At 41.9% G+C, this 24,196-nt stretch overlaps 2 protein-coding genes across 10 annotated transcripts in view; both read left to right on the forward strand.

Annotated features, from left to right (window-relative positions):
* LOC147055656 (pleckstrin homology domain-containing family A member 5-like) overlaps positions 1–11,833 on the forward strand; it is a 69,583-nt gene extending 57,750 nt beyond the window's left edge. For 3 of the 6 annotated variants that reach the window (XM_085913408.1, XM_085913409.1, XM_085913412.1), the window contains 16 exons: positions 1–190; positions 947–1,430; positions 1,996–2,079; positions 4,600–4,656; positions 4,736–4,816; positions 5,274–5,423; positions 5,518–5,619; positions 5,954–6,106; positions 7,145–7,259; positions 7,431–7,546; positions 8,573–8,788; positions 8,875–9,036; positions 9,125–9,258; positions 9,392–9,531; positions 10,657–10,738; positions 10,981–11,833. The exon at positions 1–190 is cut by the window's left edge and continues 293 nt beyond it. In XM_085913408.1, the coding sequence (XP_085769534.1) occupies positions 1–190; positions 947–1,430; positions 1,996–2,079; positions 4,600–4,656; positions 4,736–4,816; positions 5,274–5,423; positions 5,518–5,619; positions 5,954–6,106; positions 7,145–7,259; positions 7,431–7,546; positions 8,573–8,788; positions 8,875–9,036; positions 9,125–9,258; positions 9,392–9,531; positions 10,657–10,738; positions 10,981–11,074 (2,360 nt within the window). In that variant the 3' untranslated portion in view covers positions 11,075–11,833. Of the gene's footprint in view, positions 191–946; positions 1,431–1,995; positions 2,080–2,602; positions 2,723–3,316; positions 3,371–3,862; positions 3,944–4,599; positions 4,657–4,735; positions 4,817–5,273; positions 5,424–5,517; positions 5,620–5,953; positions 6,107–6,544; positions 6,692–7,144; positions 7,260–7,430; positions 7,547–8,572; positions 8,789–8,874; positions 9,037–9,124; positions 9,259–9,391; positions 9,532–10,656; positions 10,757–10,980 lie in introns of all 6 variants that reach the window. The other 3 variants (XM_085913413.1, XM_085913410.1, XM_085913411.1) reach the window with 3 other exon arrangements.
* Positions 11,834–12,435: 602 nt separating this feature from the next.
* On the forward strand, positions 12,436–23,224 carry LOC147055657 (zinc finger protein aebp2-like). Of its 4 annotated transcripts, none has more exons than XM_085915289.1 (10): positions 12,436–13,022; positions 13,445–13,655; positions 13,802–13,909; positions 14,018–14,201; positions 14,371–14,495; positions 18,089–18,156; positions 20,653–20,766; positions 21,056–21,076; positions 21,536–21,565; positions 22,214–23,224. In XM_085915289.1, the coding sequence occupies exons 1-10, from the start codon at positions 12,508–12,510 to the stop codon at positions 22,221–22,223; spliced, it is 1,386 nt and encodes a 461-aa protein (XP_085771415.1). In that variant the 5' UTR covers positions 12,436–12,507; the 3' UTR covers positions 22,224–23,224. The 4 variants fall into 4 exon arrangements, with proteins under 4 accessions (XP_085771415.1, XP_085771414.1, XP_085771417.1 ...); XM_085915288.1 differs by having other exon boundaries at positions 22,211–23,223; XM_085915291.1 differs by lacking the exon at positions 21,056–21,076 and having other exon boundaries at positions 22,214–23,222.
* The last annotated feature ends 972 nt before the right edge of the window (positions 23,225–24,196 follow it).

Here is a 24,196-nt window from a genome sequence, read left to right on the forward strand (position 1 = left end):
AGATTGATGGCTCACACCAGACCCCCCAAGTCAATGGCGGTGGTGAACCCGGTCCGGCTGACAACGCCGGAGTTCCCCCTCAGCAAAGTCCAAACTACGAGCCGACTTTGAGTAGGACAAGCTCCATGCAGCAACTGGAGCAGTGGGTTCGCACGCAGAGAGGACGCACCCAGGATGATGACACCAGAAGGTTGGTTGGATTAATTAAGTAGCATTCGTGGAAGTCGTTTCTGAGAATTTTTAACAAGCAAGTAAGGAGGCCTTCACTATACAGCTTCCCATTTTCTGCATCTCAGTGCGTTTGACCATATTTGACTTGAAGAAGCTCATCCTCTGGAACATTGAATCGTTTCAAAGCCTGCCTTCTTTAATCTCACTAAGCGTTGCAGACCAGTATGTTCTAACGCCAAGCTCTGACAGGAAGTTTGAATGGAAACTTTCTCCTTGCCAGCTGTACTGTTTTTGAACCCAAGTGAAGCAATGTTTTTTTTGTTCTCTGGAAAAGGTGTCGAATGTCCAGTGGTGTTCTTCTGGGTTTTTGTTTACTGACTACACATTGAAAGACAAAACCTTGTCGGGTTAGCGTTTAGTCAAATTCCATAAACGTGACACAGTCGTATCCAAAATGAAGGTGTGTGTCATTTGGTTTCCGATAATAATCGGCAACAGGCCTTCTTTCATGGTAATTACAGTAAATAACCGGATAGTATTTATTTATTTATTTCGCTTTGAAGGAGTCATTTTAGTCATCTAATATTCTGGGAAGCCATTTTGCTGTGACGACTGTCTCTCTGTTCCAAATAACCACAGCGTGTTTTGTTTGGTACCGACCGGGGTGACGCGTTTCATATTTTTACTTTTGGAACCTTAGATATTTATCCACAAACAAAAAGCAGCTTCATTTGTTTTTGGATTTCTGTTTGAATCACTTCTTTTCCTTCCGCAGCATCACATCGTACCAGACACTCCCTCGGAACATGCCAAACCATCGAATGCCCCATGTGCCTCATTATGGCGACGGTTACCGCAGCATGCCCAGAAATAGCATGACGCAGAGGGACAGCATTTGCAGCACGTCGCCGTCGTTATACGACCAAGCCTCGGGTCCCCCGATGGCTGACAAGCGCTGCTCGGTTCGCTCTGACACCATGTGGCAGCTGTATGAGTGGCAGCAACGACAGGCCCACACCAGAGCGCCGCCGATGTACGGCCATATGGCCAGCCCCAAAACTATGATCAACCTTTCGGAGCATGCGGCGCCCACCTACTCCATCCCACCCTCACCTTCTCACGGTTCCCTGTCAATGTATGGCGGCTATTCTCAACCGCCGCGATCGTACAATATGAGCAGCGCCCGCTCCGAGATGGCTTCTCCCATCTACCAAAGAGACTTGAGCATGGAGAGGCGGCAAAGGCACCAAATCCCTATGGTGAGTCAAGTTCTGAATGAGGTGTTTCAACTGTTGAGCAAAATTTTGAATGACCATTTTTCTTTTCTGTTTCTTGATTTTTTTTGTACCAGTCAAAAGTATGGAAACCTTTCAAATTGAATTAGTCTCAAACACATTAGGAGGTCAAGATATTTATACTCTTAATCATGCTAATGCACAACTGTGAACTTAAAATCATTCCACATCATAACACTGACAGAGAAATGTGCAAAGCTGTTACCTCAAAATCAAAATGATAAAATATTCTGTTTTATTTAAAAAAATAATCAAATAATTCCATCAACAATTCTTCATAATGTCTTAAGTATTCATTTACGATTTAGGAAATGTTTTTGTTCAGTATCAGTGAGCCTTAGTTCATTACACGCAATACCAGTATTGGCCGCCATCTTGTGCTCATTCTAGTGGTATCGGTACTTGGTATCGGTGATTACTAAAATGCATTTATTTACATGTTCTTGTTGTTTGACTTGTCTGCAAATCTGCACGCTATTATACATGAAAAGTTAAATCGAGAATGAATGCCCTTGCGTGTCTCTTTCAGTATGCCTACCCTCCTGATAGGAGGTCAATGCCTGTAGGAATCCCAGTCCAGGCCATCACCGCCCAGTCTCTCCAAGGCAAAAGTGTAAGTCACCATTGGTCTATTAGCTACATATGACTAACTTGTCAACATGCATCATTATGCTGCTGTGTTTCTGCTAGTGCTGGCTTATTTGGACTTCTTTTTTTGTCCAAACAATTTATATGTGACTTCTGTCCAAGATGACCTTGTGACAAACTTCCCAAGAAGAAAATCAGACAGTTCTTTCTCCAAGCAGTCAGATTAAGTCCATGCCGACTTTAGTCAAGAGTCGATTCGCGCCAGCAGAGATTTAAAAACGCTGTCAGTCTCAACTTTTTAAGCCAGCTCAGGAGTATGTCAAAGTCACTGGCGCTAGCGTGAGAAGTGCTTTCTGCTCTCAGCGTTGAAAGGCTCCACTGTGGGGAATTTGCATGCTGCCAACACTTTTCTCATTGTTGTTATCTGCATGATCTGCACTCACTACCTGGGAGCATTGATGCATCTCCTATCCTGGTGTGTTTTCTCCTTTTTTTCCTCCGATGTCCCCGCTTGATAATGGCGTCCCACAACCTCACCTCCTTTGCAGCCCGAGGAACTGACTTTGCTTCTGATAAAGCTGCGTCGGCAGCAGGCAGAGCTAAGCACTGCCCGGGAACATACTCTAGCACAGCTTACGCAACCTAACATGGATGGCGACAAACCAAAGGTCAGCCTCCCCCCCAATAATAACCACCGTCCCAAAAATATTCCCCGCGAGGCATGTTACTTATTGTCGTGTGTATGCCATTCATCTCCCACCTCAGCTATCCATCCTGGTGTGCCTGTTTTTACTGATGGGGGGGGGGGGGGGTAAGCTCCTCTGCTTTAAAATCTAATCAAACATTCAATTCATTTTAGCAGGCAAGCGATTAAGTTATTTCACTTCTCCAAAGAGTCTGGACAGATGTTAACAGTGAAGCAAACTCAAAGCCATGGGGCAAGCTTAAAGTGGTTTGGGCAATTGCCACACGGCGTCGTTAAATCAGGATCCCCTGCATTTCTAAGTCTCCTTTAAGATGTTAGACTAGAAATGTGTATGTTTTAGGTCAGCAGGGTGTGCGATGAGAGTCTGCCATTACTTCAGACGAATTGTTCCATCCACTCCCAGCTTTACCTGTGTCTCAACTTTCTTCTCTTCCACTGTCCTTTTCCTCCTGTTTTATGAAGTCGTGTACATTCTTGAAAGTGTGACAAAAAAGGAAAATAGAATGTCCTTCATTTGGTATCCTTCTTCTTCTTCTTCTTGCTGCCGTGACACTAGAACGATGTTCTGTCCCAGCATCTCCAAAGGACTCTAAAGTATTTGGACAATCAGGTGGGGTGATTCATGGTTGCATGGCCCTTGCTTTATTTTTATTTATTTTTTTGTCCAAAACTTCGTTATATATGAATAGCAATGTTTGCATTTTATGATGGAGTTTGGTCAGTGGTCAATAATGTATTCAAAATCTTTAAAAACTGTTCTGGACATGGCACAATAAAGCAGAATTTAGTGGTTGTTTGTTCTTAAGTCAAAATCCTGACAAGTGGAAATATATAATTTCCAGACAATAATTGTTACATATGGAAGAATCTTGTAGCCTTGATGTCCCTCATTGTCCGCTGCCACTTGTGCATTTGGAACAATGTCTTCTTGTTGGTAAGCTTCACTTTGTGGTGCTGTATCCATCACTATTTTCCGTGTCTGTTTTAATTCCAAAAGCAAATGCGTGTATATTAGTCTATCAAGCATTTTGCAAGTGTTGTGTTTGAAGCGCAGCACTGTCGTAAACTGACTCTACTGCTCCTCGTCTTCACTCCGGACTAGATGAAGGAAAATGACCCTTTAATCGTCATGACTCACACTTTGATTGAGAACTCGGCCCCGAGGCCTCAACTTTACCAGCAAGTAAGGCCAATTTAAGGTTTAGGCTTAACCTCATCCACACGTTGGCTGTTTTTAAATGTTTTTTTTTGCCTTCAGTGTCCAAGTCCTCATGACACATGAAGACTGATCTCTCTGTATTATGTTGTACTGCCATGCATTGCTTTGACTGTTGTTATGTTGAGAAGTCATGGCAAGGAAAACATGACTTGGAAATGAGAAGTACAATGTTGTCTTCCTCATAATCGAGATCATTTTCGATTTACAATTTGAAGCTGCTGCAAGGGGGGGGGGAGACAAAAAAAAAAGCCTCAGCAAGTGTCTGAAGAGATTCGGGGGGGCTGATCACCGTCGCCAAATAGCGACCCCCCCGTCTCTCACCCAGTCGGCATTCAACAGCTGCATTGTCACCTGTTCAGCTGCTCGCAGTTTGTCACTCTTGTCACGCCGCAACCCGCCACGTCATGTGACAGTCTGCATGTTGTGTGGGGAAATTTCTCACATCCTGATCGTGTGATCCAACCAAGTCAAAACTTGACAGAAATTGTAGTGGTCTGATTCCTTTTGTGCAATCTGAGATGAATTGAAATGATATGACTCAGTGAGACGACTTTGTTGGAGTTTTAGACAATGCATGCCGCTTGAGAAGACTCTGACTAATGTTTTGTTTTGCTTCATAGCTAAATCCAGAAGACCCCAGAGAACACAGCTACATACCAGAAGAAGGGGACATTGACGTATGCCCGATTTTACTTTACTAACCCCAAGACATGCCACGTATGGAGAGTCACCGCCTTTGTGTTGTTTTCTCCTTAGACCAAACTTAGCCGATTGTGTGAGCAGGACAAAGTGGTGAGGACGCACGAGGACAACCTTCAGCAGCTTTACAGAGAGAAGGTGACTCATCACTCAATGAGTCAATATAAAATATTCTTTTGTACTATTGAAAGAGTTAGAAGGCTGTCTTTTGGTCCACTATTGAAGGCCATAGCGAACAGAGAGCATTGGCAAAATTCAAATGATCAATTTATGCAAAACCCTTGACGTTTTCTATTTGGTTGGTGTAAGAGTTGTAGACATTTGAGGACAATTGCACACGATGCTATCATACACGTTTTGGTTAGTCAGCAAACCCTTCTAAGCATCTAAACAGGTTTCACGTTTAAAATATATATTTCATAGTATTTGTCGGCGTGGCTTTGTTAAATAGCACATTTTGTACATTGTTCATAATATCGCTCTGTGATCGTATCTGTAAATGTACAATAATTAGCGTTCATAACATTTTGTTCCGTTCCGGTCCAAATGCTCATTAATAAGGCAGCTAATGTTGATGAATTGTGTCTTCCTGCAGCATACTCTGGAGACAGCGCTGCTGTCAGCCAGCCAGGAGATCGAATTGGGTTCAGACAACCCGGCTGCCATGCAGAGCGTCATCCAGCAGAGAGACTTACTGCAGAGCGGCTTGCTCGGCACCTGCAGAGAGCTCTCCCGGGTTACAACTGTAAGGCCATCCTAAATCCTTTCAAATGTGTTTTTTTCCGAGTGGGGTGTGTGGAAAAAACAACAACATTGTGCATCCATCTTTTTCAAACCAGGAGTTAGAGCGATCATGCCGCGAGTATGACCAACTAGAAGGAGCTGTAATTCTGACAAAGAGCAACCTGCTGGAGCAGCTCGAAGCGCTGGGAAGTCCGCAGGTGGGATTCGTCTCCAAAATAAAGACCCAGAGCATTAACTCGGGGAGCTAATATTGATGAGCGAGCAAAGTGATGCTGGAGTCTTGTGTCTTTTCCCTCGTCACGTTTATTCTTGGCTCAACCTGACTCACTTCATTTGCTAATTAGGAGTTGAAGGCCAAAAGGGAGCCTCAACACATCTCCTCATCAAGCTCCGTGACACACGATGTGTCACATTGACTGAGCAACTGAGTGCAGTTTTTCTTCAATCAATATCCTTTCTCCCATTTCACTCCTCTGCCAAAGTGGTGAGGACGCACTTTATGGCCTAAAATTTTCCTCTCTCTTTTCACAGACTGAACCTCCCAGCCAGCATCATGTGCACATCCAGAAAGAGCTGTGGCGGATTCAAGATGTAATGGAGGTCCTCAACAAACATAAAGACCAGAGGAACGCCGATGGTTCTATGGCCTTGTATGGGCCCAACTTTAGCATGCAGAAAACAGAGGTATGAAAGGAACACTTGAAAGCAAGTGAGGAAAAAAACCATGAGAAAAACCCAAAAAAGAAAAAAATCCACGGGTTCCGAATCTCGAGTATGCAAGGGTCAACTGTATTGTAATATCATAATACAACAGCGCGAGTCAATTTTTTTTTACTTTTACAGTAATTAACTTTGACTCCGTATATTTGTTATTAATTCATTTGTGTAATTATAAATTCATATTTAAACAATCCTTGAAAACCTAAAATAGCATTTACACAAATTAAGGCCACCTCAGATGAGCAACCTCGGTGTGTATGATGGCGGCGTCGCTCACAACAGCAGTGTGTCCTTGTGGTCAGTTAATAAAAGAAGCCAGGACGAGATGGAGGTCACTCAGAGCGTGCATGGCGACGTCCTGTGTCACCTTGCCTCCTGTCATGCCTTGTATAATCCCCCCAGGAGGAGGACTCTGTACCCCCACGGCCACCTTTGCCCCAGTCATATGAGCCCAACCCCCTCGCAATTCCCCCCCATGCCGGAGTTCGCTCAGCATCCCTCCACAGAATGGAGGACAGGAAGACCAATCAGAAGAATGGCACACACAGCGTAAGCTTGTTGCCCACAGCTGCATCACTGTGTAGCTCCCCACCCCCTATACTTTTATTTTGAATGTATCTATTTTTTATATTTTGGTTGCAAAACATCCCCATTTTTATTTCATAATCCCCTTTTTTTTTTATCAAGTCCAAAGAAATATGCTTTTTTTCAGTGTGTTGCAACATTTTTTTTTTTTTTAAACATTGACAGCTTTTGTTGTCATCTCGCTGCTTCCAAGCCATCCTGGGTTGAATGTATCTGCTGGCTGCTCTTCAATATTTTGTCCATCTCATACGACATGCAATTCCATACAAGACTGTTTCAATGACTGCCTAAACTTAGATCATTGGCAAATGGCCCCTCTCTCAGAAGACATTTCATGGGAGGAAAAAAAAAAAAACCCACATTGATAAAGCATTTGCATTCTCAGTGTTGAAGCAGACTTTTGGAATTCATCGACAGGGGCCGGACTATCGCCTGTACAAGAGTGAACCGGAGCTCACCACAGTGGCTGAAGTGGATGAGAGCAACGGAGAGGACAGGATTGATCACCCGTCTGATCATCCTGCAAACAAAGGTAGCATCTTGACACACTTAAATCTAAAGGCACCAACTGATTGATATGATTAGATGACAACAACAACAAAAAATGTCCACCCTACTGGAATGTTTTAAGAGTTGTCATTGCTTTTACATAAGTGTCACTTTGCAATGACCTCACACAATTCGTCTCTTGTTCCTCTACCAGGGCCATCCTACCCAGTTGGCATTGTTCCACCTAGAACCAAATCCCCAGTGCCTGAATCATCCTCCATCGCCTCCTATGTTACTCTAAGGAAGAGTAAAAAGCCCGACTCCAGAATGGTCAGTTGAAAAAGTTTTCGAATCTCCTTCTGGGTATTTCCCACATATTTGATATCCACAAAAACAAACAGTAAACATGAATAATGTTGGCTCTTCTTTTTCCTCTGTGGGCCGAGCTGTGGCACTTGATGATTCGGAATGGCCTGTTGTGGTCATCAAGCTGAATGTTTAAACTCACCACCGGGTGCGAGCAGCCCACTCCAAAACAGCCTCTTGTAAAATAAATGAGAAGCACAATTTATACTTTCCACCCACACATAATACCAACTGTGTTATTTAGTGTGCCACATGGCTGGGTGTGTCTTTTTTTTTGTCTTTCTCACCCACTTTATGTCTACATATCTGTTTGAAAAAAATCAAGAGTGGCTCTTCATAAAAAATGCAAACAACTTGTCTGCTGCCTACCGTCCAGGCTTTGTTCTATTTAACACTATAGCCTGCAGTGGTAAGAGAGTTCCTTGAAGAGTTCAACTCTTGCCCTTGGGTACCGTCCGTCCCCTTGGATCTTGGAGCTCTGGAGCGAATCCAGATTTAGCAGCTCCTTCTAGCTTGCCGCCGAGCACACAACGTCACATTGTCAGCCTCTCACGCTCGGGCATTAAGTGGCCGCCCAGTCTCTGTGGGTTCACACGCTTGTGCCGGTAGAAGCGTGTCAGTGCATAGCTGCGATTCATTCAGGTTGCTTCCAAACCACTCGTTTCTTTCTGCTTGAGTGGACACACAAGACCACTTAACCACCATTACTGTGGCTATTTTTTGTTACCTGAATTGCATGCTCAGGGAAAACATTGTGTGGACAAAAGTTACATACAAAGCCTTGGAAAAGTATTCAAATCTCCTTGAACGTTTTGCTACCTTACAACCACAAGCTTAAATGTATTTTATTGATTTGTGATTTTGAGGTATGTCTCTACCATCTTTGCACATTTTTTTTTTTTGTTCATGACTGTTTGTGTTTTTATGATAATTATAAAGCGTTTTTACGCTCTCAATAATGTGCTCCTGGTTGTTTTGTGTGGCTAACAGGAGCGTCCACACAGCGCCATGGAGCATCAACTGTGCACCCAAGAAAGCAGTCGGCCCAGGATGAGCGTGGAGGAGCAGCTGGAGAGGATTCGCCGCCACCAACAGGGTGCCCTCAAGGAAAAGAAAAAGGGTGTCCGCATTCGGGGCAACGCCGAGGACAACGCTCTGTCTCGCAGCAATTCATTCACAAAAGATAACCATTCACGTAATGTGCAGGTACAGTACAGAAACGGACGCTTTTATGTCAGCCAGTCAATCCCGGGCCCTTTCATACTGTCGGTTCTTTTCTAAACTTGTCACAGTCTCAGATGAGGCGGAGAGATGACGTGATGAGTACAGACATTCTGGAACTAGAGGCCTCACTCAGGCAGCAGGAGGTGGTCAGGGAGCAGGAGACGCCCGCTGAGGAAATCGCACGTCTCAAAGAAGCCTCAAACTCTGAGCGCTTTAATGTGGTTCGGCAAGTAAGGCTTTTTTTTTAACTCTTTAACCTTTACAGCAAACTGCTTGGAAATTATTGAGCGACACATAAACATCTCTCACTCTCGCTAGTTGACTGTGCCGGACAAAGTGCTGATACCCGAACGCTACGTGGAGTCGGACCCGGAGGAGGCACTTAGTCCAGAGCAGGAAGCTGACAAACAACGGAAAGTTGACCGCATCAAAGCTCTCATAGCCAAAAACAGGTAAACATGGAATTCATCACTGGAGAGTTCTGCTATAACTCTTTGACCTTCTGTTATTTGAATAAAATTCCTTGAAGTATCTGCTTTCGTCATTGTCACACATTGATCAAATACATGTCCCCCCCCCCTCTAGCATGCAGAATCCGATGCCTACCATAGCATTGAGCCCAGTGGAGGCCGAAGAGGAGATTACCATTCAAGAGAAAGAGAAGATGATTAATATTTCTTACGAACTAGCAGCAGAGGCCTCCAAACGTAGCAAGCTGGTTGCAGGTGGGCTGCTAACACAAGATGACCTCAGGAGGGCGTTAAATTATCAGTGGAGATTAGTTGGCATGTGACCATCTTCGAATTTTTCATTTTTATCATAAACCCCACTCCATTGCTGCTTCCGATTACTGTAAACTTAAAAGAAAAGATCAAACTAATGTTGGATGAAGAGACTAGAAAGACATTTAATGTCTCTCTCATTTCCCATCCTGCTTTTTATGCCTACAAAAAGTGGCGACTTTTGACTAAAAAAGTAAAAAAAAAAGCCAACTCGTTTTAGTAGTAGCACAAAGCTGCAGCGTTCGGCAGCTGTGCAAACTCCTTTCACCTCCCTTCCTTCGTTATCGCTCACTTAACCACATCCTTTTGAGGTTGTGGCTCCGCCATGGAGGGGGGTTTTTATCATGTTGTTTGGCACTTAGTACAAAACTAATAACACACCATACACAAACGTATGTACACCTGCTAAACTTTGCATCAATCAACGAAGTTAGTAAAATATATATATATATTATTGAGGCTGAAGTTAATTTTTTTTTTATTGCATCATAATAGAGGTAAAACCAAAACAAAACAAAAATACCTCTGAGTAGTATTAAATGGAAAACTAGATATTTATATCTACTTTTTATGCAGGTGGTACCTAAATCTGTGGCTGGTGTGTACTGCATTTGAATAGAATGTTAGGGGGTATTCCTTAAGTAGACAAATCTAGTTTTGGATGTTTTCCGTATCCAAAGGATTTTTCCATTTGATTATGCTGTGCACTAGATGTTGGCTTGACTTGAATGAGCACTTCAGCCCCACACTATTTGTGGCTACTTTTACAGCTGCCCACTAGAAAGCGTCTCACTCATTAAAGACTAAAAGAGGCGTTTTCCGTCACTGAAGTTTTCCGAGCCGCGCTCTGACCCAGGGCTGCGATTAGTGCTGGAAGGGATCTCGAAGATGGACACACATATTGATACAAACACATGATTCACGTGTGCGTTGGTTCCACCGTTGTGGTCAAAGAGGCCCAATTGGTGTGGCTGAAGTGTTCATGGCCATTTAGTCTCAAGCATGTTGTGTCCTTTTTTGGGTGTGTGTGTGCTGTAGTCTTGAACTTATTGCTGTGTTTTGTTGCAGTGAAAAGTCCGCCGCCATCTTCCCCAACCCTCCCACCGTCTCCTAACACGCCGCCTCAGCTCGCTGACGGCTCTCACTTCATGTGTGTGTAGTAGCACCAGTAAGGGCCTTCATCACCTGTTGTCTTTGGTTCACACTCATTACACTCGTGTGTGTGTGTGTGTGTGTGTGTGTGTGTGTGTGTGTGTGTGTGTGTGTGTGTGTGTGTCCTCGCCGTTGTTCTTAGCCTTAGTCACGTATTGTCTGTTTGAAGTAACCGGGAAAAGCGACATTTCGAAATTCTCCCGCATGAAGTTTGATTGACGCTTTTCTTTCTCTCCTCAGCACAAGCTCTGGCCTCAGTCAAAACATACACATGAAGGAAATAACAGTGGACACGGCCACGTGCTTCTCTGAAATCGGACTCGTGTGTGCGTGAGTGTGTATATGTGTGAGCACTGTGACATCTGAAGCACTCCTACAAGTGGCTGCCACCACCAATAACATTTGATGTCTTTTGGGACTACCACACTGCTTTTCTGTTGTTTTTAACCTTGAAAGGTTTTAACCATTTTTTTTATTTTTTATTATTTATAGTTTAATAGGTATTCTTTAAAGTGTTGGTTCTTATTTAAGCATTCATAATTAACCATTAACTGTGGAAAAGGTTTTCTGTTCTTGAGGTGAGCATATAAACAACAGTGTAGAGAAGCCTCATTTTGGTACTGCACACTAATACAATTCATTTTTTTCAAAAGTTTGAATCATTCGAAATGACACCCGGCAGTCTGTGTTAAAATACTGACAACTGTTTTATGAATGTTACGTTTTAAGTCTTTTTAGACTTCTTGTTTCTTTGTGATTGCTGAGAGTTATATTTAAACAGATGAAAAACAACATCTGTGGTTGGTTGGATTTTATGACTTTTTGTAAGCCTAGTATTAAAAGAAGATATTAGCATATGTAAAAAAAAGAAAAAAAAGCAATAATTAACTCCAAAGTTTGTGGATGCAGGTTGCATATTTCTCACTTGTACAAATTGTAATTAAGAGGCTTACTATGTATAGAATCTTGCTGCATGCAGCAGGATGGGAGCATGTATCAAACACGTGGTTACAGATGAGATTTAATTTACAAATGTTCATATGCCATCTGTTTTATATCATATGAAATAAATGTTCTGTTCTTAAAAAAAAAAGCTTTGCTGTTCTGCTTGTTCTTTTCTCACATGATTAATGAGATTAAGCATATGATCCAGCTGCGGAGTCAATATCAGGACTGCAGGAATGTCAGATGTGGAAAATATGTTTTCATAGATCCATTTTCTATCACATTTGTCTTCATTCACTCCTCTGTGAACTTCAACACCCAGTTTAAAAATAGTGAAATGCCTCCCTCGTGTGGTCACTTGGTCTACCAACAAGGTGATTCTTCATTTAAGGTGCAGTGTGACTGAACTGTTCGGAATCCCTCGCATTAAAAAAAAAAAAAAGACGTTTTTGCACCAACTCTCATCTGTCGTAATGTCCAAATGACTATTTATGCAATCAATGAATATCCAAGACAAGAGCTGTATTTAATAACTTTAATAATGCACATCATCAGTTTAAAAAAATCCAACGATCTCATACATTACTGGAAGCAGTGTTGTCAAGACAAATGTAACAATTTAAATTATAAATGTAAATCAGTGCTTGTTGACAACTCCAGAGCAATTAAATAAGAAAGACGCTAACACATGGTGCGTTTAAATACCAAAAGCACGTGGCCGTACTGTCCAATCACAAAGCATATTGCGCAACGTCCCGCCCACTTCCACTGACGTTCCAATTTTGACACCCAAAGTGCTTCGCGTGTTGAGCTGCCGTGGAAATGGCGGCTTCTCCTGCAGCGATTGCCGACATTTGTGCTCTTGGCGAGGATGAAACTCAAACCAATGAGGACGGCAAAACCGAAGCAAAATCCGTGCAACCAGCCAGCTGCAGGGAGACAAAAATGGAGGAGCTGAAGGCGGAGGCCGGAGAGGTAGCAGAGCAGGCCGCTAGCGAGGCGCAGCTGATTGACAATCCAGAAGCGGTCAACCTGGAGACCACACCCGCTTCCAGAGATACGGAGCTTCCATCCGAGGAGATGGCATCGGAGCCACCGCAGGACTTTGCGGATGACAATGGCGATCGCGTCGGATGTGTCACGGAGAAAGATGCTAAAGGGGAGTCCGGGGAAGAGAGCCGGTGTTCCGGCATAGAGGAGGGCGATAAGAAACCGACTTGCGAGGATGGTGACAAACTGAGCGGCGGAGATGCGGCGCTGGGTGATAAGAGGCGGCCGAGTGTGGAGATGTCCTCCTCCGACGGTGAACCGCTGAGCCGCATGGACTCCGAAGACAGGTAAGAAAGTTTGGATTGCCGCTTGTCACCGGGGGGACGCAACAGGGCAAATAAAAAGAAATAAACAAAAGTGGACCTCCGCATTCTCGCGTTGTGCACCCGCGGATTCACCTAAACTCATTTTTAAAAAAATATATTGGTTCATAAAAAGAAGACATTGCACATATTTGCCACACTCAAAATAGGTTGTATGGCAGAAGATGCAAAGCACTGTTTGTCCAAGCAATGATCTCAATTCACTTTAAATTGTTTCATTGGCAGCAAGATGCCACTAGATGGTACCAAAGCAGTAACTGTTGTTGCCGATGATGAAGTCCATTATTTAAAAAATTCAAACTGTCAATCATGTACTCGCTGTTTAATCCATCTTAAAATGCATTTTGTTTTGCAGTAACTCTTTTCACTCCTGCTTTCTCCTTCAGCATTAGCAGTACACTGATGGAGATGGAGAGCACAGTGTCAAGTGGGCGCTCCACTCCCGCTATGATGAACGGACAGAGCAGTGCCAGCTCCTCCACTGTCAAGACCGTGGCCTACTCCTGTTGCTGGGACCTTTGCCTTCAGTACTTCAACTCCAGCCCTGATCTTGCCGAACATATTAGGGGTGTCCATGTGGACGGACAACGAGGAGGGGTCAGTATATTGGAACGAAACCATCTTGCTTATTGGGCTTGTTGTTTTACGGATTTCAACTGCTCGACCTCCAAATGGTGTTTTGAACTTTGTCAACTACAATGACACACTTAAAACTTTTCCTTTTTGTTCACTTTGCTCTTCAGGTGTTTGTGTGTCTATGGAAAGGTTGCAAGGTGTACAACACTCCTTCCACGAGTCAGAGTTGGCTCCAGAGACACATGCTGACCCACAGCGGTGATAAGCCCTTCAAGGTAAATATTTGTCAGCGTCATCCTTCAAGTAAAATCATTCAGCACATCTAATATTGTCACCATAGTTAAGCTCCAGCTTGTATTTAGTGTGTGTTTAATTTCTCTCAGTGCGTCGTTGGTGGCTGCACCGCAAGTTTTGCCTCTCAGGGGGGGCTGGCTCGCCACGTCCCCAGCCATTTCAGCCAGCAAAGCTCTTCCAAAATGTCTAGCCAGGCCAAACTCAAGGAGGAGTCGCCGTCCAAGGCTGGCCTCAAGAGGAAGAAGCTCAAGAATAAACGCAGGTGCTCCCTACGTACGTAAACTAAGAGGCACGCTGACGCTACCCAGTAGACACACACATGCACAGAAGCAACTTATTGAGGTTCTTATTTAACCTAAAAAAAATAAAAAAAACACACGTCTGACTTTGAATGATAATCAGATGTTTATTATCTGCCTCCACTGTCCCGCTACCGTACCAGCGAGGCCCCATGATTTCTTTGACGCTCAAACCATGGACGCCATCCGTCACCGAGCCGTCTGTCTCAACCTCTCCACTCATATTGAAAGTGTGGGCAACGGCCACAGTGTGGTCTTTAGCAGCACGGTGAGTTTGTTTCCCTTCCCATTGTCGTTTAGATAATCTTGAGTATCTATTTAAAAAATAATTAAAACGTGTTTGAATGTATTCCTTTCCCCATGTTTACAAATGACTATGTATTCAAACAAGTTCATTGCGAAATGTTTGGAAACTGTCATCATAAACCGAGAACTTCCTGTACGTACACAATTTGGGCAAACCAGTCCTGGTGTATTTGGTTAAACTCATCAAGTGATTTTTTATATTTAAAATACTGTATGTTGAGTGACTACAATTTTTAACATGACAGCCATTGCTGTAGCAACAAATCCTGCCTCATATGATCAATTAATTATACAGTAAACATTTTATCATAAGAAAAACAAACTAGTTAACCAGTTATTTAGCTTACTTATATTCTTACCAATTTATTCTTCGTTCAAGAATTCACATCAGTCTGTCCAATGAGTTTTTATATTGCAAAACTTTCTATACTCGAATCTTGTATTTTACCTTTGGTCAGCAGGGGGCGTAGTAGTTTCACTATTGGAGAAGCCACCACTGCATTGTGCTGTTCATTTTTTTTTTTTTTCCTGTATGTGCACTTGAAGTGAACCTCTTTTTGCCTCAAGGCTTGGGGTTGTTTTTCTTTGAATCAGACTTCACAGCAAAGACAATTTAATCATGTTTGTGTGTAGGGTGCCTGTGTCATTCTAAACATGAGCTATATAGAATATTAATCAGCCCTCCCAAGGCTCACCAAGAAAGCATATTTTCAACCACCAGTTCATTCAAAAAACTTTTACAAAATGTTTCTTCCAATGCAACTGTTTGATAATGAGTTTTGACTGGATGTGTTTCAACTACAATAGTGCATTTTGATTGTGCTGTGCCAATATTGCCTGCTACGAGTGGCTAACCTTGCAGAAAAAAAAAATGGTGTGTTCCTTAGATGTAAAAAGCATGTTTATCCTCCAAGGGAAAAATGGCAACAATTGTCTGAGGTGGTTTTGATCTCACACTCCACTAATGCATTTCATGGAGCTTGAGAGATGAAGTAGAAAATAAGAAAATATTATGTTTCTTTTCTCCTTTCATTTGTTGGTCCCGTGTGGCAAATGCACCAATTCACATGCATGAAGCAACTTTTTTTAATGCAATATGCATGCGTGTCATTATTAGGGAGAACCCGATGGGGAGGGTCATTATGATGTGCGCTAATTGAGCTAAATTAAACTTTACTCAGTCACCTTTCATACTTCAGATATGCTTAAAGCACACGTGTGTCCACAACAAGCGTTTAAGTAGATCAGTTGTCAGGCCATATCGAGAGCCATGAAAAGATGTACTAGGGAATGGAAAAGCTGAAGCTTGAGAAGAGCTGAAGAGAAATCCGTGCGATTTTGGTTACAAGGTTGGATGGAGGACACTTGTGTAGTGGGAGACTAAAGGGGATGAGGTGAACGTCCGGGTCAGGGAATCGGAAGGAGATCAAACCAGATAAATGCGTGTTCTCTCCCCATCTAGCCCTGGAGATTTGTGGCTAAGAAGGACTGCCCCGGCGGACTTCTCTCGGCCAGAGACTGTGGGGTGGGATTGGGGTTCTGTGGTGTTTGGCCAGAGAGCCTGCTGACACGCCAGAGCAAGTCAGCCATGTTTATGATGGGATATTTTTGTTATTGCGCCGATCTGCGTCATTCAGTGCTTGACCCGCCGACAGGAGGCAGGCACCCTATTAGAACCGGGCCTTTGGTTTTCCATTTTTGGTTTTCCTGCTTATTTCTCACTACTCATCCTCCCCTTTTCTTTACCCCCTCCCTCCCTGCTTCGTTTGACTGACGCGGCTTCATTAAAGCAGACACTTCACAAATCACTGAATACAGCGCCAACACGGGCCAGTGCATTTATCTTCCGTCTTTACATGCCATTGTGTTAAATCTGTGGTCGGTGATCATGGACCAACTTCAGTTTTTTGTAAATTAAAGCAGCTCCATTTTGCAAATCCTTCCTTTGACCTCAGAAATTTCTCATCCCTTGTTAGGATTTAGTTTTTCTGTGTATATATATATATTCATTTATAAATTCAAAATATCGTGCAACCGCTACAATCTGCTGTCGAATACTGCTCATCATTTATTTTGTTTGGATTAAAATATTTGTGTCATTATCCCCAAACGTTCAGTGTACAAAAAATTCCAAAGTACACGATATTCATTCTTTTTCAACCAGAAACCTGAAATAAATTCCTACTTGGGTGTCAGTTTTGCCCAGCTAAATATTAATGTACACTTCAACACTGCAACTCTATGTATGAAAAGTATCCTGTCAAAAACTAAACAAAATATTTTCTGGGGTGAAAACTTGCAAGTTGAGAGAAAATCTTCTCTAGAAAGTCTTGGTCTATTTTTTTTTTTGTTAGGTGGTGCAGTGTCCTCCATCTTCTCCTCAAACTAGTTTCCATCCCTCCCATAGTCAGTCTCAGGGGTAACCAAAATAATTTCAGATATTCATGTGCGTAAGAGAACTTTTTCTCTGTGAGCTCATTCACCATCCTAAAAATAGACATTCCTAACTTAAAAGAGCCAATTGACGTAAGAGGTTCTATCGGTGGCTATTTTTGAGGCTGCTGGTTATTTTTCCAGTTCTCTCGCTTCCTATCAACAATATTTTTGCGAATTCCAGGTCAGTTTTACTGTAAACTGACACAGCATGATAGGTGGAATGTTATGCAGTAAGTAACGGCCATTGAGCCTGAAAAACACTTTTGGTCACAACTCTATTTTTACATGTGGAAGGTTGGGAATTACGGGCAGTCATGCTGCGATTGGTTCGGGGGCAGAGTTAAAGCAGGTAAAGCGTGCTTGACTCGGCGTCTTCCAGTCTGAACAAAAGTCAACCAAAACATTAAGCCTTAAATGTGACGCGTGTCTTAATTGCAGACAGAGAGAAGTGGCTAATTGAATTCTGTGAGATTTTTATTGCTGTAGAGATGATGTCTGAAAATGAAAAAAATACGAATTATTTTGGTTCCAGAAGATACGATTTTTTTTCTGCTCTTGAACAAAATTTCATGTTTGGTTGCAATGTAGAACTGACATAAAAATTGGACAAGAAATTATTGATTTCTTGTCCAATTTTTTTTTTTTTTATCAGAGGAATGTTTTCCCACCTGTTCCTTGTCTGCTGAACGGTAACAGAGGACAGGTTTCGTTGAAAATAGAAATCCAACTTCACTTGCGCATGCATTATTAAGCGAGCGGCCTTACGTTGCTGCTCGTGGTTAATGATCAAGCTTCTGTATCAGTGGGCGAGATGTTTGAATTATCAAGGCTCATTATTCCTGGGAGGGGAACATGTCTTTGAAGCCGTTTCTCTACGCACAAGAGAAAATGATTCCATCGTGCTTGTTGAATCGCATCTTGCTTTGAATTTTTACCGTTATCTATTGGTTCAACTGTAGGCTGCTGCTGTTTTTTTTTTATTTTTTATTTCAGCATTTTTCATTAACGTTGCAGATAATAATGATGACCTTAATTGTGTTGCAAATAGCTTTAATAAAACAATTAATTGTACAGGCAGTGCCCTAATGTTTTTTTTTATGTCAATTTATTGCTGTGTAGGTGCTAGCTAAAAGGAAGGAGGGCTCAGGAAAAGTCAAAGTCCTCTTACACTGGACACCCGAGGACATGTGAGTAAAACGTCTTCCATTGGCCGATAATTAGAAAATTGGAAAGCAAAATGCCGATTATCAGAATGCGTATCGTTGGGTGGAATTTGTATCCTTCCAAATTTCATCTCTTTCTCCCTTATTCCAAAAACATGGACATCAGGTTGCAGCTCAGCGTAGGGCAACGTTGGCGCTTGCTCATTGACCAATTAAAATAGGCAGAGCAAGGTTAACGCCACGCTTAGTGTCATTCATAGTGAAAATCCGGCCATGTCTATTTTTATTGTTGCTTGAGGGAAACGTCCAACACTGCACTCCTATTCAAGCCTTTGACCGTACAGCCTCTGAAGATGATCAGAGAGCAAAGAGACGTGAGCTGGAGGAAAAGTGTGGAAAGGGAGATGAGAAACAGAGAAAGGTAAAAGGGGGCGGGGTGAGTATTATGGGAACAAGGACAATGATGGCAGGGAGCCTCGGAGACTGGATGATGCATCATCAAGTCATTGAGAGTTTCCGCTTAATATTCTGCAGCCAAACTTCTAATTCTTCATCCAGCTATGCTCCTCCTTTAGCTACCTCTAAAATGTGGTAGTGGGAAGACATACAAGATCGAAGTGAGTGCCATGTCAGTGTTCTCTCATCTTTAGAAGGGAAAGTAAGATTCAATAGTTTTGTAAATTGAGAGTCGTACATTTTTTTTTTTTTTTTAAACAGCAATGCAACTTTTGGAGAGGGAAAAAATCACAAGTCATACAGAATCGAATGTGATTCCAGTGAACACTCATTTTAAAAGTGTACTATGAGGTCAACCTCAATGTGTTTCAGCTATTTTGTGTTTTTTTTTTAAAAATGAGTAGGCGATCTTTTTGACTTGGATATGACGTTCTACTATGTGCCTGACCTTGAGATGTTTTGCCAAGATTTTAGTGCACGCCACTGAAGAATATCCAATTTCTATGCATTCAGCAGCATATTGTTTGCTTTGGCCGCATGCATTGACTCTGGATAAAATCCTTCTATAGTACGAGCAACAGTTGCGTAGCAATTGCTTGACTATAAGCAAATATTTGAGTTCAAGACTTAAAATTGTGTCCTTTTTTTTGTTGATTTGTTTTTAATGATCAGACTTTTACATGACACCATTTGGTTTTTTTTTGTCATGTAAATTGTAAAACACTTACTGTCTGAAATAACAATCGTAAAATGCCGTCGTGGATAGCTAAAAATTCCTAAAATAGTTACAAATATCTGATATTAGATATCAATATCAAGCAAAAATGACTGACAAATGATTATTTCATGTGAAATGACATTACTTTTATTTGACTGCATCAGAATGCGTTCCCTCTATTGTGGCCCGCCATCCTCCCCTATTTAAAATGACATTTGAATCTCGCAGTCGTTCTGCCGAGTCCCATATAAAGCCTCTTAATATGCTAGCAATTGAATATACGCCGCTGCTTTGTGTTGAACTTATTGCTTCTGTCATCTCGCCGACCATCTCCATTTGGCAGCAGCAATCAATCCACATTGTAAGTATGGGCTTCTCCCGAGCTGGCATAACCAAGACAAATATCATTCTCCGGAAAAAGAAAACACATCTATTTGATTTCATTTGCTACGCTTGACTGAATAATCGGAGTCTCTCAACGAGTTTGCGTGTGCATACTGTATACGTGCAGCGGATTGGCTGACTGTTTGCTATGACATGTGACGCACGTGAGCGTTTTGTGAGTTAAAAGTTTGCTTTATACGTGGACGCTAACTCTGTACCGAGCCAAACGACCTGGAGGAGGATGGCAAATAATTTGCAACTGCACAATACAGGAACTTTTTATTAAGTCCCTTTCTTGACCTTACATATATCTATGTTTTTTTTTGTTTTTTTTGCATTCCTCCTCCGTGGCTCGAATGCCCTTCATGTGAACTACCTTCACGCCATCTCACTAAACTGACTGCTTAAGCACGTGAATAAGCGATTTGGGCCGGCTGGCTCCCTGCTTTGCTTCGTGTGCGTGTCCGTTTGTCTGTCTCAGGGGGCTCCAGTGATGACGCACATAGTGACGAGGGGAATGCTGGGGGCGGAGACAGGGGAGGGTTAGGAGGGAGGGAAGGCGCAGCCGACTCGCTAAGCTCTTTGTTTCCGTCTTGTGCAAGCTGACTTGCCACGCCAAAACTCGCACACTCCCTTCCTTTCAAAGGGGAGCGTGCTGACGTGGGTACAGTAAAGATGTAGCTGAGTACTGCAACGCATCAAGTGCGTGAGATTGTCATCCTCTCCCACCAGATATGAAAGAGTTTACACCACACCTTATTCCTACTTTTGATAGTTTTGTATTCACATAGGTCAAAGTCTCGTCAAAGTATTCCCTTTGCAGAGTAAGGTGACGGCGTCCTCCGGATTAAAAGGGCCGCTTTGTCCGTTTCACTCCATCACGACTGCCCCTCTTCCATCCCTTCTTTAGTTTGCCTTCTTGTTGGCCTGACCACGTGTTCTCTGGATGTGTTTCCTAACAGCCTGCCTGACGTGTGGGTGAATGAAACTGAGCGATCTCAGCTGAAGACCAAAGTGGTACACTTATCCCAGTTGCCGCAGGAAAGCGCCATGCTGCTAGACCCAAACATATACAGGTGGGAATCCGCATGTGCCACTTTGTGTCATCGTTGTACACGCTGATACGTGGAGACCGGCGCCATCCTTAGCCAACCAGACATGATTTCCTCGTAATGACACGGCTTCGTGCCATGAGAAGGGTTTCCATACATGTATTTTGGAGTTAATTATGCATTCAAAACCACTAGGGGGCACCAGTTCCTGTTATCAGCAACTGCTTTAGTTTGGCAACCATCGTCCATAGCACAATTTTATGAAGGCTGTAATTACCTATCCAATTATATATGATTGTATTTTTTCCCGCAGCTCTGCAAAACCCTCAAAAAGGTGAGAAACTGGTTTTAAGAAAATGACAAAGAAGTGATTTCTCAAAGGGGAACAATCCACCTAAAATATTCATAATGACGAAAGGTTGCATCGGAAGCAGTCGCAAATGGCTGGACCTGAATATGTAGCAGCTTCACTCCTACTGGACTTGGGTTTCATGGTTCATTACAATTGTCACGCCTCAATGAGATTATTTCAAGGTTGTTTAAATCCATTACATCCACAAACAAATTGGGTTGTTGATGTGTCTGAAAGAAAACGTGTCGCTGAGATCATCAGTGAAGTCGAAGATGGTTTTCATTTTGTTTTGTCCGTAAATGTGTGCAGGGGTGTCATTAGAGGCCACGTTTGATTTCTCACAATGTTAAGTTATGAAGTAAACTAATAACCTAACAAAATGCAATTCCATTTACCTTGTGTACTTGATCTTCAAACACAATTCTTTCCATGTTTTTCCAGAGCACTTCCACAGAAGCGACTAAAGCAGTGGTAAGTTTTCCCCACTTGTATAATTTCTGTCATCTAATCAGTCAATCATCCTCATGGTTTGCTCATAAAATGTCTGCCACAAAATCATTTCAAAATGTATTTTAAAAACCATGCCTAAATCAACCTGACCACGGATACTCACTCATATTCCTAAATTCCCCCGCCCCTGAATATTTTGAAATATTTGTGGTGGTTCTTTTTTTTTGTAAAGAATTTCAAAATGCCTTTAATGGTCATCAACTCACTTAAAAATAGTTCTTTCTTTTTTTAAAGTCAGACTCATACATTGGAGCATGGATTTATATTATCATCATAAGCTTATAATTGATTGATTTGCCCCACATACTAATATTTAGTATTAGTGGTCATTTATGGACTTAATATGCCAAAAGATTCTTCTTAAAAAGTCTTTAGGAAAGCTAACCAACCTTAATACATTTTATTGACTAGCAGTTCTGCACCGAATGCACAAATTCATGTCAAAATTGTCAATACGCTACCTTGTGTATATTAAATCAAGCCATCTACCAAGGTAGCTCGGATTTTATGTCTCATATAATTGTAATCACTCATCCCTCACTAAAAACATCTCTCACAATTCACTTAGCCTGTAAGGAGTCATCACTTTTTATTTCTTGATCTTAGCAGTGATTTCTAATTGGGATGGGACTCTCGTCGTCGCCCTTCTCTGGAATGGGACGTGGAACAATATGAACAATTTGTCTTCATCAAGAATGAAGAAGAAACTTTCTTCTTTTATGCCCTCTAAAAGAGAAAATCTCAAAATACAGTTTGCCCTCATAGCCAATGTTGTAACAAATGTTCAGTGTTTCTGTGTAAATGATGTATGCAAATTTGTAACTTATATTTTTATAACGTAAACAAAATGATCATGGTTGTGAATTAGTGTGAGCGATGACACCGTATTTACTGTGATAAGCTATTTGAAACGTCAGCACTAGGGACACTCGAAGTGTTTATATCATCTTGAGCAGTATTACCATTTGACTCAGTGATTTTGACCGACTATACTAACCCGGCGGGGGAAGTAGTATAACTGGATGCCCAACTTTATCAATAAGACTCGATAAGATCCGGCACGCCAAATTGCACGTCACTTCTTTCACTTCCCCTTTTTTTTGCAGTTTTGTACTGTATTGTGTATATTTAGATATATATATCTTACATCTAACATATCAGCTGTTTCAAAACTCAATTCCATCTGAACTGCTTGTTTTCTACTGTCTGTTGTCCTGTTTCGGTGGAGTATTGTGTTTTTAATAAAACTAGAGCCATGACAACAGTTGACAAATAAGGCTTGTATTTATCGATGAGGGTGTGGAAGTGCCACAGGAGAAGCAATACTTTTGGTTTGCATTGTTTGTGAGTCAACGCGGTCAGCAGGCAGAACTTTGTCGGACTTGGGTGAAAACTGAGTTCAGGCGGAGGTCTGCTGCTCTTTACTAGCTTCTCGCATATGGACTTCATTTCACTTAAGCACTAATGGAGTTGATAATGACACATTCGAGTGTTTGGTTTACAGTTAAGGAGGTGGGTGGAGTGAAGCGCTTGCATGTGATTTTATTTTGTAAATGAACGGAATGTGTGTGTGCGTGTGTTGATCATGTACAATACAGTATAGGAAATCTTAAATGGCTACAAATATTGTTTTCAATCAGTCACAATTCTGTGAAACAATGATCAGTTGATATTTTACTATTTAAAACAAATATATTTAAAAAAAACAACTAAACACAAACCAAAACAAAATGGTATTTTCATTTCACAAATTAAAAACAAAAGAAATGCTCCTGTCATTAATCTTAATCAAAAGCTACAATACAGCTTATTTGCGTGCATCTCTTTCAGGAGATTCCATTTTTTTTTTTATAGCATGACATTTTTAGAGAATCCTTAATTATCTACGTCACACGTGTCCTACACGCAATTTACATTTGCAGGTTTGTGAAGCTGTGAGTGGCACCATTCACAATTTCAGCTAATTAATTACCGTCTGTGTGTGACAAAGTACTATTCTGATTTGCATAAAGGTTCGTTACGCGTTCTTGCTTGTGATCATGCATAATTTTACTGCTAATAAATCTCCTAATTTAGCGCCCTATACTGCCGTTGTGAAATATTCTGCATCTGTGCTGAAAATCTCTGCAGTCCTTAAAAGGTTGAATTCGCTGTGTTTATTTGTTTATTTACTTATGTATTTATTTATTTTTTAGTTTAAATCAGTCTACTATGTCTAGATGAAGACAATTACTTTTTGTAAATGAAACAAAACCACATTGTTTCTGAAACTTTGCCATACTTGAACTGGAGTCACCAAAATGATGACGAGAAGGCTTTGAGACGATCAATTGTCATTCTGCTTCCTAATCCATGATTGACGGGCGTTCTTTTTTCTTCCAACGAAAAATACTTCCAACCTGATTGAGGAAGGCTTTCGCTGGTGGACTCCCTGTTAAACCCTCTGGAGGGCACATTGCACTAGCACAAGATCAAAGGATGAGAGGGATTTGGGGAATGAGGGATCCATTGCTTCTTTTGTTCAACTATCAAAACTTGAAAAGCATCCCACAGCTTGGCTCATCGTTCTTGTTCCTCACACACGCTGTGGCA

Source organism: Syngnathus leptorhynchus, chromosome 6 (assembly GCF_054491065.1).
Source record: "Syngnathus leptorhynchus isolate UIUO chromosome 6, UIUO_Slep, whole genome shotgun sequence".
NCBI lineage: Eukaryota > Metazoa > Chordata > Actinopteri > Syngnathiformes > Syngnathidae > Syngnathus > Syngnathus leptorhynchus.

Coding starts and splice junctions, on each gene's coding strand:
- LOC147055657 (XM_085915288.1), top strand. CDS start 12,508: ATGGCGGCTTCTCCTGCAGCGATTGCCGACATTTGTGCTCTTGGCGAG. Junction 13,656..13,801: donor TGGACGGACAACGAGGAGGG/GTCAGTATATTG, acceptor TTTGCTCTTCAG/GTGTTTGTGTGTCTATGGAA. Junction 14,496..18,088: donor GTGTGGTCTTTAGCAGCACG/GTGAGTTTGTTT, acceptor ATTGCTGTGTAG/GTGCTAGCTAAAAGGAAGGA.